The 17,426-nt window shown below is 45.8% G+C and overlaps 2 protein-coding genes across 2 annotated transcripts in view; one reads left to right on the plus strand and one right to left on the minus strand.

The window, feature by feature from the left end:
- The window catches only part of LOC128685349 (pregnancy zone protein-like), a 503,287-nt gene that overhangs the window by 288,188 nt on the left and 197,673 nt on the right, over nt 1-17,426 (plus strand). Inside the window, exon 13 of the mRNA XM_070082129.1 lies at nt 8,902-8,963. Within this exon, the coding sequence (XP_069938230.1) occupies nt 8,902-8,963 (62 nt within the window). The remainder of the gene's footprint in view (nt 1-8,901; nt 8,964-17,426) is intronic.
- LOC138852330 (uncharacterized) overlaps nt 1-17,426 on the minus strand; it is a 49,854-nt gene that overhangs the window by 20,939 nt on the left and 11,489 nt on the right. The window lies entirely within an intron of this gene.

The raw sequence follows: 17,426 nt of genomic DNA on the forward strand, positions 1-17,426 counted from the left end.
CCCCAGTGATCACTGAGTGAGCACACAGTTCACCCAGTGATCACTGAGTGAGCACAGTTCCCCAGTGATCACTGAGTGAGCACAGTTCCCCAGTGATCACTGAGTGAGCACAGTTCCCCAGTGATCACTGAGTGAGCACAGTTCCCCAGTGATCACTGAGTGAGCACAGTTCCCCAGTGATCACTGAGTGAGCACAGTTCCCCAGTGATCACTGAGTGTGCACAGTTCCCAGTGATCACTGAGTGAGCACAGTTCCCCAGTGATCACTGAGTGAGCACAGTTCCCCAGTGATCACTGAGTGAGCACATTTCCCGAGTGATCACTGAGTGAGCACAGTTCCCAGTGATCACTGAGTGAGCACACAGTGATCACTGAGTGAGCCAGTTTCCCAGTGATCACTGAGTGAACACAGTTCTCAAGTGATCACTGAGTGAGCACAGGTCTCCATTGATCACTGAGTGAGCACAGTTCCCTTGTGATCACTGTGTGAGCACGGTTCCCTAGTGATCACTGAGTGAGCACAATTCCCAACTGATCACTGAGTGAGCACAGTTCATTAGTGAACAATGAGTGAGCAGAGTTCCCTAGTGATCACTCAGTGAGCACAGTTCCGTAGTGATCACTGAGTGAGCACAGTTCCCCTGTGATCACTGAGTAAGCACAGTTCCCTAGTGATCACTGAGTAAGCACAGTTCCCTATTGATAAATTAATGAGCACAGTTCCACAGTGTTCACTGAGTGAGCATAGTTCCCTTGCGATCACTGAGTGAGCACAGTTCCCCAGTGATCACTGAGTGAGCACAGTTCCCCAGTGATCACTGAGTGAGCACAGTTCCCCAGTGATCACTGAGTGAGCACAGTTCCCCAGTGATCACTGAGTGAGCAAAGTTCCCCAGTGATCACACAGTTCCCCTAGTGATCACTGAGTGAGCACAGTTCCCCAGTGATCACTGAGTGAGCACAGTTCCCCAGTGATCACTGAGTGAGCACAGTTCCCCAGTGATCACTGAGTGAGCACAGTTCCTCAATGATCATTGAGTGAGCGCAGTTCCCCAGTGATCACTGAGTGAACACAGTTCCACCGTGAAAACTCATTGAGCAGTTCCCTAGTGATCACTGAGTGAGCACAGTTCCCCAGTGATCACTGAGTGAGCACAGTTCCCTAGTGATCACTGAGTGAGCACAGTTCCCCAGTGATCACTGAGTGAGCACAGTTCCCCAGTGATCACTGAGTGAGCACAGTTCCCCAGTGATCACTGAGTGAGCACAGTTCCCCAGTGATCACTGAGTGAGCACAGTTCCCCAGTGATCACTGAGTGAGCACAGTTCCCCAGTGATCACTGAGTGAGCACAGTTCCCCAGTGATCACTGAGTGAGCACAGTTCCCCAGTGATCACTGAGTGAGCACAGTTCCCCAGTGATCACTGAGTGAGCACAGTTCCCAGTGATCACTGAGTGAGCACAGTTCCCCAGTGATCACTGAGTGAGCACAGTTCCCCAGTGATCACTGAGTGAGCACAGTTCCCCAGTGATCACTGAGTGAGCACAGTTCCCTAGTGATCACTGAGTGAGCACAGTTTCCAGTGATCACTGAGTGAGCACAGTGATCACTGAGTGAGCACAGTTCCCCAGTGATCACTGAGTGAGCACAGTTCCCCAGTGATCACTGAGTGAGCACAGTTCCCCAGTGATCACTGAGTGAGCACAGTTCCCCAGTGATCACTGAGTGAGCACAGTTCCCCAGTGATCACTGAGTGAGCACAGTTCCCCAGTGATCACTGAGTGAGCACAGCAGTGATCACTGAGTGAGCACAGTTCCCCAGTGATCACTGAGTGAGCACACAGTTCCCCAGTGATCACTGAGTGAGCACAGTTCCCCAGTGATCACTGAGTGAGCACAGTTCCCCAGTGATCAATGAGAAAGCACAGTTCCCCAGTGATCACTGAGTGAGCACAGTTCCCCAGTGATCACTGAGTGAGCACAGTTCCCCAGTGATCACTGAGTGAGCACAGTTCCCCAGTGATCACTGAGCGAGCACAGTTCCCCAGTGATCACTGAGTGAGCACAGTGATCACTGAGTGAGCACAGTTTCCCTGAGTGATCACTGAGTGAGCACAGTTTCACCTATAGTGATCACTGAGTGAGAGTGATCACAGAGCACAGTTCCCCAGTGATCACTGAGTGAGCACAGTTCCCCAGTGATCACTGAGTGAGCACAGTTCCCAGTGATCACTGAGTGAGCACAGCAGTGATCACTGAGTGAGCACAGTTCCCTAGTGATCACTGAGTGAGCACAGTTCCCCAGTGATCACTGAGTGAGCACAGTTCACCACAGTGATCACTGAGTGAGCACAGTTCCCCTGAGTGATCACTGAGTGAGCACAGTTCCCCAGTGATCACTGAGTGAGCACAGTTCCCAGTGATCACTGAGTGAGCACAGTTCCCAGTGATCACTGAGTGAGCACAGTTCCCCAGTGATCACTGAGTGAGCACAGTTCCCCCCAGTGATCACTGAGTGAGCACAGTTCCCCAGTGATCACTGAGTGAGCACAGTTCCCCAGTGAGTGAGCACACCCAGAGATCACTGAGCACAGTTCCCAGTGATCACTGAGTGAGCACAGTTCCCCAGTGATCACTGAGTGAGCACAGTTCCCCAGTGATCACTGAGTGAGCACACAGTTCAGTTCCCCAGTGATCACTGAGTGAGCACAGTTCCCAGTGATCACTGAGTGAGCACAGTTCCTAGTGATCACTGAGTGAGCACAGTTCCCCAGTGATCACTGAGTGAGCACAGTTCCCCAGTGATCACTGAGTGAGCACAGTTCCCCAGTGATCACTGAGTGAGCACAGTTCCCCAGTGATCACTGAGTGAGCACAGTTCCCCAGTGATCACTGAGTGAGCACAGTTCCCCAGTGATCACTGAGTGAGCACAGTTCCCCAGTGATCACTGAGTGAGCACAGTTCCCCAGTGATCACTGAGTGAGCACAGTTCCCCAGTGATCACTGAGTGAGCACAGTTCCCCAGTGATCACTGAGTGAGCACAGTTCCCCAGTGATCACTGAGTGAGCACAGTTCCCCAGTGATCACTGAGTGAGCACAGTTCCCTAGTGATCACTGAGTGAGCACAGTTCCCCAGTGATCACTGAGTGAGCACAGTTCCCCAGTGATCACTGAGTGAGCACAGTTCCCTAGTGATCACTGAGTGAGCACAGTTCCCCAGTGATCACTGAGTGAGCACAGTTCCCCAGTGTTCACTGAGGGAGCACAGTTCCCTTTTGATCACTGAGTGAGCACAGTGCAACAGTCGTCACTGATTGAGCACAGTTCCCCAGAGTTCACTGAGGGAGCACAGTTCCCTAATGATCATTGAGGGAGCACAGTTCTCCAATTTTCATTGAATGAGCACAGTTCTCCAGCGATCACTGAGTGAGCACAGTTTCCTAGAGATCACTGAGTATGAACAGTTCTCAAGTGATCTGTGAGTGAGCACAGTTCTCCCGTAATCAATGAGTGAGCACAGTTACCTAGTGATCACTGAGTGAGCACAGTTCCCAAGTGATCACTGAGTGAGCAGAGTTCCCATGTGATCACTGAGTGAGCACAGTTACCTAGTGATCACTGAGTGAGCACAGTTCCCAAGTGATCACTGAGTGAGCAGAGTTCCCATGTGATCACTGAGTGAGCACAGTTCCTTAGTGATCACTGTGTAAGTCCAGTTCCCTAGTGATCACTGAGTGAGCACAGTTCCCCAGTGATCACTGAGTGAGCACAGTGTTGAGCACAGTTCCCCAGTGATCACTGAGTGAGCACAGTTTCCCCAGTGTGATCACTGAGTGAGCACAGTTCCCCAGTGATCACTGAGTGAGCACAGTTCCCCAGTGATCACTGAGTGAGCACAGTTCCCCAGTGATCACTGAGTGAGCACCGTTCCCCAGTGATCACTGAGTGAGCACAGTTCCCCCGTGATCACTGAGTGAGCACAGTTCCCCAGTGATCACTGAGTGAGCACAGTTCCCCAGTGATCACTGAGTGAGCACAGTTCCCCAGTGATCACTGAGTGAGCACAGTTCCCCAGTGATCACTGAGTGAGCAGAGTTCCCTAGTGATCACTGAGTGAGCACAGTTCCCCAGTGATAACTGGGTGAGCACAGTTCCCCATTGATCACTGAGTGACCACAGTTCTCTAGTGATCACTGAGTGAGCACCCCAGTTCACTGAGTGAGCACAGTGATCACTGAGTGAGCACAGTTCCCCAGTGATCACTGAGTGAGCACAGTTCCCCAGTGATCACTGAGTGAGCACAGTTCCCCAGTAATCACTGAGTGAGCACAGTTCCCCGGTGATTATTGAGTTAGCACAGTTTCCCAGAAATCACTGAGTGAGTACAGTTCCCCAGTGATCACTGAGTTAGCACAGTTCCCCAATGACCATTTAGTGAGCAAATTTGCCTAGTGATCACTGAGTGAGCACAGTTCCCTAGTGATCACTGAGTGAGCACAGTTCCTCAGTGATCATTGAGTGAGCACAGTTCCCCAGTGATCACTGAGTGAACACAGTTCCACCGTGAAAACTCAGTGAGCAGTTCCCTAGTGATCACTGAGTGAGCACAGTTCCCCAGTTATCACTGAGTGAGCACAGTTCCCTAGTGATTACTGAACACAGTTCCTTAATGATCACTGAGTGAGCACCAGTGATCACTGAGTGAGCACAGTGAGCACCCCAGTGATCACTGAGTGAGCACAGTTCCCCAGTGATCACTGAGTGAGCACAGTTCCCCAGTGATCACTGAGTGAGCACAGTTCCCCAGCGATCACTGAGTGAGCACAGTTCCCCAGTGATCACTGAGTGAGCACAGTTCCCCAGTGATCACTGAGTGAGCACAGTTCCCCAGTGATCACTGAGTGAGAACAGTTACCCAGTGATCACTGAGTGAGCACACTTGCTTAGTAATCACTGAGTGAGCACAGTTCTATAGTGATCACTGAGTGAGCACAGTTCCCCAGTGATCACTGAGTGAGCACAGTTCCCCAGTGATCACTGAGTGAGCACAGTTCCCCAGTGATCACTGAGTGAGCACAGTTCCCCAGTGATCACTGAGTGAGCACAGTTCCCCAGTGATCACTGAGTGAGCACAGTTCCCTAGTGATCACTGAGTGAGCACAGTTCCCCAGTGATCACTGAGTGAGCACAGTTCCCCAGTGATCACTGAGTGAGCACAGTTCCCCAGTGATCACTGAGTGAGCACAGTTCCCTAGTGATCACTGAGTGAGCACAGTTCCCAAGTGATCACTGAGTGAGCACAGTTCCCATGTGATCACTGAGTGAGCACAGTTCCTTAGTGATCACTGTGTAAGCACAGTTCCCTAGTGATCACTGAGTGAGCATCGTTCCATTATGATCACTCAGTGAGCACAGTTTCTTAGTGATCATTGAGTGAGCACAGGTCCCCAGTTATCAATGAGTGAGCACAGTATCCCAGTGATCACTGAGTGAGCACAGTTTCCTAGTCATCCCCGAGTGAGCACAATTCCCTAGTGATCACTGAGTGAGTACAGTTTTCTTGTGATCACTGAGTGAGCACAGTTCCCTTGTGATCACTGAGTGAGCATAGTTCCATTATGATCACTCAGTGAGCACAGTTTCTTAGTGATCATTGAGTGAGCACAGGTCCCCAGTTATCAATGAGTGAGCACAGTATCCCAGTGATCACTGAGTGAGCACAGTTCCCTTGTGATCACTGAGTGAGCACAGTTTCCCAGTGATTCCTGAGTGACCCCAGTTCTCTAGAGATCACTGAGTGATCACATTTCCCTAGTGATCACTGAGTGAGCACAGTTCCTTAGTGATCACTGAGTGAGCACAGTTCCCTAGTGATCACTGAGTGAGCACAGTTCCCCAGTGATCACATAGTGAGCACAGTTCCCTAGTGATCACTGAGTGAGCATAGTTCCCCAGTGATCACTGAGTGAGCACAGTTCTCCAGTGATCACAGAAAGAGCACAGTTCCCTAGTGATCACTGAGTGAGCACAGTTCCCCAGTGATCACTGAGTGAGCACAGTTCCCCAGTGATCACTGAGTGAGCACAGTTCCCCAGTGATCACTGAGTGAGCACAGTTCCCCAGTGATCATTGAGTGAGCACAGGTCCCCAGTTATCAATGAGTGAGCACAGTATCCCAGTGATCACTGAGTGAGCACAGTTTCCTAGTGATCACCGAGCGAGCACAGTTCCCTTGTGATCACTGACTGAGAACAGTTCCCTAGTGATCCCTGAGTGAGCACAGTTCCCTAGTGATCACTGAGTGAGCACAGTTCCCTAGTCATCCCTCAATGAACACAGTTCTTCAGTGACCACTGAGTGAGCACAGGTCTCCAGTGATCCCTGAGCGAGGAAAGTGCCCGAAAGATCAATGAGTGAGCACAGTTCCACCGTGATCACTGAGAGAGCAGAGTGCCCCAGTGATCACTGAGCGATCGCAGTTCTCTAGTGATCACTTAGTGAGCACAGTGGCACAGTGATCACTGAGTGAGCACATTTCCCTTTTGATCACTGAGTGAGCACAGTTCCCTTGTGATCACTGAGTGAGCACAGTTCTCCAGTGATCACTGAGTGAGCACAGTTCCCTAGTGATCACTGAGTGAGAACAGTTCCCTAGTGACCCCTGAGTGAGAACAGTTCCCTAGTGACCCCTGAGTGAGCACAGTTCCCTAGTAATCACTGAGTGAGCACAGTTCCCCAGTGATCATTGAGTGAGCACAGTTCCCCAGTAATCACTGAGTGAGCACAGTTCCCCAGTGATCATTGAGTGATGTCTACCAACCTACTACCTATATATATATATATATATATATATATATATATATATATATATATATATATATATATATATATATATATATATATATATATATATATATATATATATATATATATATATATATATATGCTAATGTATATGATAAAAGTTTAAACTTAATTTAAAAATATATATGAGAGAAACATGAGACACAGTCTCGTCCCTTAAGTTGCCTTTATAAACACTATAAACACTGTGTGTAGAGAACATTCACATTCAGACAACTCTGAGACCATAGTCTGGTGTTGTGTATGGTGGGTATGTCTGTTTGGGTGAGTTGCCGCTTGAGTGAGTGAGAGGACAATGCTGGATGCCCCGTTTTCTACGCTACCCTGGGTGACGTTCCGGGACACTTGGAGTGCTGGGTGAGCAGCAGGTGACTCCCGTTTTCTGCTGGAGCAGCGAGGGCCCATGGGCCCATCTCACCATTCTCTTTCGCTGAGGTCTTGCAGTAACTCAAATATTTTGTAAAAACTCCAGTCTTTACCGGGTTTTCGAAGGATCTTTAGTTCTTTATGACTTGTAAACTGTCTTACAAGTTCTTGGACCACTGTGTGGCCACTATCTAGTTTGAGCACGACCAAAAGCTATGGGGATTTTTTACCAGCTAAGTCTATTTAAATACATAAAATGAAATATACCTAGCTTCAGTGGATTCATCCTCTTCACAGCTGCATCCAAAGAGGCCCCTTCATTGTGAATCGTGGAATCCCTACAACAGAACTGTATAAGAATGAGTATTAAGTATATAGTTTCCCCAAAGGAGTATATATTTCAACATTTCACACTTGATACAAAATGTTTAGTGGAGTTGAACTCACTTGTTTGGGCTCAATGGCCAATCAAGCTTGTTTGTACATGCAGCATCTGATGGTTGCAGTGGAGTTATGCAAGATTCATCATGAAACAAAACTAATGTTTTCTGATGAATAACCCGCCAGTGGAACTTTTTCACTCCAGAAAAAAAAATAAAATAGAGGAGTTGTGAAAATGTTCCTACATCATCTGCCCTTAACCCTATCAAAAATGATGGCCACTGACAATATCTAACAGTCAGTATGTAAAACATTCACTAATCAATACTTGCTATTAAAATCGTTTCCATTAATTCATTAATGACAGCAGGGGGCAGTAAACAGCTAAAGAACTTAATTTCGAGATATTCCATGTATTACAGGTAAGTACATTATATGAGAGCAAAGTTTTATTAACCTTTATTTTGAAAGAGAGAAAGGAAAAGAGAGCGATGGTAGTTGTGAATAAAGGCAAATGAAAGGATAATACCTCACTAATATCCATAAGGTTTCTTAGGTGCTTGTACAGTAGCAAGCAAGGCAAGTTATATACACTCCAGTATCTCAGTGACAGCGCCACTTCACACGAAATATACATGTATTTACTGTGATGTACAAGCTGACCAATACGGTTACATGTCTAAATTATTCCAAAACGAAAGGCTGGTATATAAGACATAGTAGGTCAACATCATCAGTGTGAAGCATAAGTTATGAATGTTACAGTGAGAAGGGGACTGTCCCCTACCATGTTGGGTGACCCAAAATAAAAGGAAATATTTTAGCCATTATTCATTCAATTACTTTCTTGTCAGAAGTGTGCTTATTTTCATAGTTAAAATGTTACACTGAAGGACAATATCTTAACCCAACCCTTCAACTTCATACACTGTATTACTGCATTTTCCAACACCTGCTAACTGGTTTCCCTAAATCCTTTCATACATTTTACCTTGCCCACGCTCCATCAGCACGTTATGTCATAAGAAATCACGTGTCTCCACTCTGTTCTAATGCTCTCAGGCAAAACTGTTGGATGTGTAACCTCTAATGCTCAAAATACATCTTATACCTCATAACTCAAACCCTTCCTGTTAAAAAAGACGATGAACATACATATACACTAACAAGTTTAGATAAAGGAATCAAGTGACTCTTATCATACAAAGACTGCACAGTCCAAGTGCCAATACGACTTCTACACAATATTCTGCTTAATGTGTATTTATAATGTACTTCTCTTTACAGGTAACATCATACGAAGATATTCTTTCTACTCCGACTACGTTGATGCTCTGCAGATGTTTGATGTAAGTATTTTATGGAAATTTGATGTTGATCAACATTGATGTACATGTGTTTGTAACCTGGGTATTCTTTAAGTTTCTGAATATTTATGCACACAAGCACAAGTTCTTGCATATATACTTGCCTTTGTTTACTGGCGTGACGTATAGCTTCTAGGCTCCGTCTGTATAATATTAGTCGTCAGGATTTATGAAACCAATGAGTTTAGTAATAATTACGTTTTAAAATTGCCTCATTGTTTCCAAAAATAATGATCGTATATATATATATATTTATATATATATATATATATATATATATATATATATATATATATATATATATATATATATATATATATATATATATATATATATATATATATTTATATATATATATATATATATATATATATATATATATATATATATATATATATATATATATATATATATATATATATATATATATATATATATATATATATATATATATATGTGTGAAGGAGGGGTGTTAATGTAGCAGTTTTATAACAGTAGCGTAAGCGTGCTTCTGGAAAGACAGTGATGGAGTAAATGATGATGAAAGGTTTTCTTTTATGGGACACCCTTCCTTGATGGGATATGTTGAAGGATCAGTTATGGAGTGACAATGCGGAATATAAATGTATAAAGTCAAGGATTATGTGGATTAAAATAAAGGTCGGCTGTGAAATGTGGGTTATAATAACTGTGTATTTACCTGGAGAAGAGAGGAGAGAGAGAGAGATTTTGGGAGATGTTAAGCGAGTATGTAGAAACGTTTGAGTCAGGTGAGAGAGTAACTGTGGTAGGGGACCTAAATCCGAAAGTAGGTGAAGCATTTAGAGAGTGTCGTAGGTAAGTTTCAGATGCCAGGCGTAAATTATAATGGGGAGAATTTGATTGAACTTTGTATAGGAAAGGGTTTGATTATAGGTAAAACATATTTTAAGAAAGAGTATGAAGAATTATACAAGATATGATATAGAGCATTATGACAGTAGTTTGCTGAACTATGTATTGGTAGATAAAAGACTGTTGGGTAGACTTAAGGATGCACATGTTTATGGATGGGCTACAGATATTTCAGATCACTTTTTATTTGTAGCTACAGTGAGAGTAAAAGATATATGGGATACTATGACAATGGAAGGAGCAAGTAAAACAGAGGTGAAAGTTTATAAACTAAAGGAGGAGGCAGTTAGGGTAAGATATAAACAACTGTTGGAGGATAGATGATAGTGCTAGCAAGGGCAATGGGGTCGAAGATCTTTGGGGTAAGTTTAAGAAAATAGTGATAGAGTGTTTAAGAGAGGTTTGTGGTTACAGGAAACTTGGTGCGGGAGGAACGACTGGTGGAATGATAATGTAAAGAGAGTAGTAAGAGAGAAAAAGTTAGCATATGAAAGATTTTTACAAAGTAGAAGTGATGCAAGGAGGGATGAGAATATGGAGAGAAAAGGAGGGGCTAAGAGAGTGGTCAGGCAGTGTAAAAAGAGAGCAAAAGAGAGAGTGGATGAGACGTTATCAACAAATTTTGTTGAAAATAAGAATAAGTTTTGGAGTGAGATTAATAAGTTGAGAAAGCCTAGAGAACCAATGGATTTGTTAGTGAAAAATAGGAGAGAAGAGTTATTAAACGGAGAGTTACAGGTATCGGGAAGATGGAGGGAATATTTTGAGGATTTTTTAAATGTTAATGAAGATAGAGAAGCTGTGATTTCGTGTATAGGGCAAAGAGGAATAATATCTTGTGGGAGTGAGGAAGAGCCAGTTGTGAGTGTGAGGGAAGTTCGTGAGGAAGTGGTTAGAATTATAGGAAATAAAGCAGCTGGGATTGATGGGATAAAGACAGAAATGTTAAAAGCAGTTGGGGATATAGTGTTTTTATTTAATAAATGTATGGAAGAGGGTAAGGTACATAGGAATTTGCAGAGAGCATGTATACTGAGACTTAGAACAGGATAGCAGATGAACAAGAAGACTTTAGAAAGGGTCGGGGGTTTATAGCACAAGCGTTTGCAGTGAAACATAGATGAACAGTATTTAGATAAGGGTAAAGAGGTTTTTTTGTAATTTATGGATTTGGAAAAAGCGTATGATAGGGTGGATAGAGGGGCAATGTGGCAGATCTTGCAAATGTATGTAATAGGAAGTAGGTTATTGAAAGCAGTGAAAAGTCTTGACGAGGATAGTGAGGCTAAGGTCAGAGAATGTAGGCGAGAGGGAGATTCTTTCCCAGTAAAAGTAAGCCGTAGAAAAGGATGTGTGATGTCACCATGGTTGTAAGAGAAATGAATCTTCGGGTGTTGGCAAGAATCTAACTCAAAGTGGGAGTTGTCACAGTTGCTCTTTGCTGATGACAGTGTGCTTTTGGGAGATTCTGAAAAGAAGTTGCAGAGGTTAGTTGATGAGTTTGGTAGAATATGTTAAAGAAGAAAAATAAAAGTTAATATACGAAAGAGTAAAGTGATGAGGGAAACAAACAAATTTGATAATGGAAGACTGGATATCAGATTGGAGGGAGAGAGTATGAAGGAGGTGAATGTATTCAGATGTTTGGAAGTGGAGGTGTCACCAGATGGGTTAATGAAAAATGAGTTGAATCGTAGAAATGACGAGGGGGAAAAGGTGAGTGGTGCACTGAGGAGTCTGTGGAGACATAGAACTTATTCCATGAAAGCAAAGAGGGGAATGTATGAGAGTATAGTTATACCAGCACTTTTGTATGGGTGTGAGTGTGTGTGTGTGTGTGTGTGTGTGTGTGTGTGTGTGTACTCACCTAATTGTACTCACCTAATTGTGGTTGCAGGGGTCGAGACTCAGCTCCTGGCCCCGCCTCTTCACTGATCGCTACTGGATCCTCTCTCTCTCTGCTTCCTGAGCTTTGTCATACCTCTTCTTAAAACTATGTATGGTTCCTGCCTCCACTACTTCACTTGCTAGGCTATTCCACTTGCTGACAACTCTATGACTGAAGAAATACTTCCTAACGTCCCTGTGACTCGTCTGAGTCTTCAGCTTCCAGTTGTGACCCCTTGTCCCTGTGTCCCCTCTCTGGAACATCCTATCTCTGTCCACCTTGTCTATTCCCCGCAGTATCTTGTATGTCGTTATCATGTCTCCCCTGACCCTTCTGTCCTCCAGTGTCGTCAGTCCGATTTCCCTTAACCTTTCCTCGTACGACATTCCCTTGAGCTCTGGGACTAGCCTTGTTGCAAACCTTTGTACTTTCTCTAACTTCTTGACGTGCTTGACCAGGTGTGGGTTCCAGACTGGTGCTGCATACTCCAGTATGGGCCTAACATACACAGTGTACAGTGTCTTGAACGATTCCTTATTAAGGTATCGGAACGCTATTCTCAGGTTTGCCAGGCGCCCGTATGCTGCAGCGGTTATTTGGTTGATGTGTGCCTCCGGTGATGTGCTCGGTGTTATGGTCACCCCAAGGTCTTTCTCCCTGAGTGAGGTCTGTAGTCTTTGTCCACCTAGCCTATACTCTGTCTGCGGTCTTCTTTGCCCCTCCCCAATCTTCATGACTTTGCATTTGGCTGGATTGAATTCGAGAAGCCAGTTGCTGGACCACATGTCCAGCCTGTCCAGGTCTCTTTGCAGTCCTGCCTCATCCTCGTCCGATTTAATTCTTCTCATCAACTTCACGTCATCTGCGAACAGGGACACTTCAGAGTCTATTCCTTCCATCATGTCGTTCACATATATCAAAAATAGCACTGGTCCTAGAACTGACCCCTGTGGGACCCCGCTCGTAACAGGCGCCCACTGTGATACCTCTTCACGTACCATGACTCGTTGCTGCCTCCCTGTCAGGTATTCCCTTATCCATTGCAGTGCCCTCCCTTTTACGTGCGCCTGATCCTCCAGCTTCTGCACTAATCTCTTGTGGGGAACTGTGTCAAAGGCCTTCCTGCAGTCTAGGAAAACGCAATCTACCCACCCCTCTCTCTCGTGTCTTACTTCTGTTACCTTGTCATAAAACTCCAGGAGGTTTGTGATACAAGATTTGCCTTCCATGAACCCATGCTGGTTTTCATTTATAATCTTGTTCCTTTCCAGGTGTTCGACCACTCTCCTCCTGATAATCTTCTCCATGACTTTGCACACAATACATGTCAGAGACACAGGTCTGTAGTTTAGTGCCTCGTTTCTGTTTCCTTTCTTAAATATGGGGACTACATTAGCTGTCTTCCATTTCTCAGGTAGTTGCCCAGTTTCAAGGGATGTGTTGAAGATTGTGGTTAGAGGCACGCACAGCATCTCTGCTCCTTCTCTAAGGACCCATGGGGAGATGTTGTCCGGTCCCATCGCCTTTGAGGTGTCAAGGTCACTTAAGAGCTTCTTCACCTCCTCCTCAGTTGTTCGTATGTCATCCAACACTTGTTGGTATATTCCCTCTTGATGTTCCCTTCTGTGCTGTCTTCCCACAGCCCTTCCTGTCTCTACTGTAAAAACTTCCTTAAATCTCCTGTTCAGCTCCTCACATACCTCCTGATCATTTCTTGTGAGTTCTCCACCTTCTGTCCTTAATCTGATCACCTGGTCTTTGACTGTTGTCTTCCTCCTGATGTGGCTATACAACAGTTTCGGGTCAGTCTTGATTCTCGATGCTATGTCATTTTCATACTGTCGCTGGGCCTCCCTCCTTACCTGTGCGTACTCATTCCTGGCTCTGCGACTGATCTCCCTATTTTCGTGTGTTCTCTGCCTTCTGTACTTTTTCCATTCTCTATTGCACTTTGTTTTTGCCTCCTTACACCGTCGGGTAAACCAGGGGCTCGTTCTGGTCTTCCCGTTGTTACTGTTGCCCTTGGGAATAAACCTTTCCACTGCCTCCTTGCATTTTGTTGTTACATATTCCATCATTTCATTTACTGGCTTTCCTGCCAGTTCTCTGTCCCACTGGACCTCCCGCAGGAAGTTCTTCAACCCTATGTAGTCCCCTCTTTTATAGTCAGGCTTTTCCCATTCAACTCCTGTTATTCTCTCCACTTGCAGCTCTACTATGTATTCAAAGCACAGAACCACGTGGTCGCTAGCTCCTAGGGGACTCTCATACTTGATGTCCTCAATATCTGAGCTGCCCAGGGTGAACACAAGGTCCAATCTTGCTGGTTCATCCTCCCCTCTCACTCTGGTAGTGTCCTTAACATGTTGGTGCATGAGGTTTTCCAGCACCACGTCCAACATCCTGGCTCTCCATGTTTCGGGACCCCCATGTGGCTCCAGGTTTTCCCAGTCAATCTCCCTGTGGTTGAAATCCCCCATAACCAGCAACTTTGCTCTGCTGGAGTGAGCTCTTCTTGCCACCTCAGCAAGTGTGTCCACCATTGCTCTGTTGCTCTCTTCATATTCCTCTCTTGGCCTCCTGCAGTTCTGTGGTGGATTATACATCACTGCAATGACCACTTTGTGTTCCCCAGACTGAAGTGTACCTGCTATGTAGTCTCTTTCTCCCGTCTCATCTATTCCTTCCATTTTCTCGAATTTCCATCTGTTTTTTACGAGCAGAGCAACCCCACCTCCCCCCCTGCCCCTTCTATCTTTCCTCATGATCTGGTATCCTGGTGGGAAGATTGCATCTGTTATTGTCTCCATGAGTTTTGTTTCTGTAACTGCTATGATGTCTGGGGACTTCTCATTGATTCTTTCTTGCCATTCCTCATGTTTATTCGTTAATCCATCTGCATTTGTGTACCAAACCTTCAACTTCTGTTCTAATACTGTAACTGTGGTGCGGGGGGTGGAAACAGAGGGATCGGTGTGTGATGGTTGGTTTGGATTGTTCAGTTGCCTTGGGGGTGTCGTGGCTGGAGTCCTTCTGCAGGTGTTTCTGGGGGGTGCGCTTGTCCTTCCATTTGATCCTGGGTTATTCTGCTCTCCTTTTTCATTTCCTCCCATTTCTCCTTTCGTTTTTGAACTCTCTCTTTCATTGTCTTCCTTTCGTCCTGTGTTCTGTCTCGATCGAGGTACACACTCCGGAACTCCTGCTTGCCTCTCAGCCGTGCTTTCTCCTGCAGGATCATGGTTCGGGTTGATTCTGCCTTGAAAATTACTTTGAGAGGCCGATTCCTTTTCTTTGTGAACCACCCAATTCTCCGAAAATTTGCCACCTGGGTCATGTCCCCCTCGCCTATCACCTTCATGATATCTTCAATCGCTTTTTTCTCCTCCTGCTTTCTTTCATCATAAGTTTCCCCTTTAGCTTCGTCTAGCCCATAGACAAACACGGATCTCTCCCTTTCCACCTCCCACTGTGACTCCCATTGCATCCTCTGATGTGTTTTAGTTCCTTCCCGTGGAGTGTTCCTTCCTTCAGTCCCTTCCCTAGTTATGGCCCCTATGCTTCTTGGTTTATCCTTCCTGCTCACCTGCTCCTGGCCCCCACAGGTATCTGGTAAGGTCCTTGCACATGTCCTAGTTCCTTCAATGTCTTCCAACCTCTCATTCTGTCCTAGTGTGCTCCCTGTCTTTGTTTTGGCCCCATGTGGGTTTGACAGGACCTCTGCATACAGTTTAGTTTCCATGCTTCCTTCAGACCTGTTGTCTGTGTTTGATGTAGCCATTGCCGATGCTACTTCTGTAATATCTTTGTCTCTGTGCTGTTTCAGATGTCTCAGCTCCTCTTCTAATCTCTCTATCTTGATTTCTGCTGCTGTGGCCTGTTGCTTCCACCTTCTGCATTCTGCTGCTAACCTCTCTTCCATCTTCCTTTCCAGCTCATCTAGTCTCCTTCCCCAGTCTTCCTCCCTTTTTTTGAGCTCTACCTCCCATTCCTCCCTCCCAGATTCGTCCTTGGAGCCCCTTGTCCTCATCCTGGTTAGGGGGAGGGGAATAGATGGTTAGGAGGAGAGGGGATGGATGGTTGTGGGGGAGGGGGAGGATGGTTATTGGAGGGGTAGAGATAGTTGGGGGAGGGAGTTAGATGGTTTGGGGGAGAGAGGGGATGGATGGTTATGGGGGAGGGGGAGGATGGTTATTGGAGGGGGGAGGTTGTTGGGAGGGGGTTAGACGGTTTGGGGAGGGGTTAGGTGGTTTGGGGGAGGGGTAGGTGGCTATGGTGAGGTGGTTAGGGAAGGGGGGACGTGTTTGTGTTAGGTTTGGTTGGTGGAGGGTGTGTGGTATGTGTGTGGTGTGTGTGTGGTGTGTGCGGTGTGTGTGTGGTGTGTGTGGTGTATGGGTATGTGTGTGTATGTGTAATGTGCGTGTGTGTGTGTGCGTGTGTGTGTGTGCGTGTGTGTGTGTGTGTGGTGTGTGTGTGGTGTATGTGTGTGTGTTTGTGTGTGTGTATGTGTGTGTGTGTGTGTGTGTGTGTGTCTACCCTTGTGTGCTTGTGTGTGAGGGAGGGAGGGGTATCCGTCGTGTAGGCACAAATTTAGTCTCATTTATCTTTCCCAATTATGCTACTATCTCTACTTATTGCCCTTTCTGGATTTACGTGTGTGTTGAGAGAGGTGTCCTAAGTGTAATAACTGTGTAACACTGCCTGTGTACATGTGTGTGTGTGTGTGTGTGTGTGTGTGTGTATGTGTGTGTGTGCGTGTGTGTGTATGTGTGCGTGTGCGTGTGTCTTGTGCGGTGTAATTACTGGCCGCAACTTCTTGTGACCTGACACAACCCTCCTGGGACCTACCCTGTGTGTGTGTGTGTGTGTGTGTGTGTGTGTGTGTGTGTGTGTGTGTGTGTGTGTGTGTGTGTGTGTGTGTGTGTGTGTGTACTCACCTATTTGTACTCACCTATTTGTGGTTGCAGGGGTCGAGTCCTAGCTCCTGGCCCCGCCTCTTCACCGGTTGCTACTAGGCCCTCTCTCTCCCCGCTCCATGAGCTTTATCAAACCTCGTCTTAAAACTGTGTATGGTTCCTGCCTCCACTACGTCATTTTCTAGGCTATTCCACTGCCTTACAACTCTATGACTGAAGAAATACTTCCTACTATCTCTCTGACTCATTTGTGTCTTCAACTTCCAATTGTGGCCTCTTGTTTCTGTGTCCCCTCCCTGGAACATCCTGTCTTTGTCCACCTTGTCTATTCCACGCAGTATTTTATATGTCGTTATCATGTCTCCCCTGACCCTCCTGTCCTCCAGTGTCGTCAGGCCGATTTCCCTTAATCTTTCTTCATAGGACATTCCCCTTAGCTCTGGAACTAACCTTGTTGCAAACCTTTGTACTTTCTCTAGTTTCTTGACGTGCTTTATCAAGTGCGGGTTCCAAACAGGTGCTGCATACTCCAGTATGGGCCTGACATACACGGTGTACAGTGTCTTGAATGATTCCTTACTAAGGTATCGGAATGCTGTTCTCAGGTTTGCCAGGCGCCCATATGCTGCAGCAGTTATCTGATTGATGTGTGCTTCCGGAGACATGCTCGGTGTTATACTCACCCCAAGATCTTTCTCCTTGAGTGAGGTTTGCAGTCTTTGGCCACCTAGCCTATACTCTGTCTGTGGT

This window comes from Cherax quadricarinatus, chromosome 1, assembly GCF_038502225.1.
Source record: "Cherax quadricarinatus isolate ZL_2023a chromosome 1, ASM3850222v1, whole genome shotgun sequence".
Classification (NCBI taxonomy): domain Eukaryota; kingdom Metazoa; phylum Arthropoda; class Malacostraca; order Decapoda; family Parastacidae; genus Cherax; species Cherax quadricarinatus.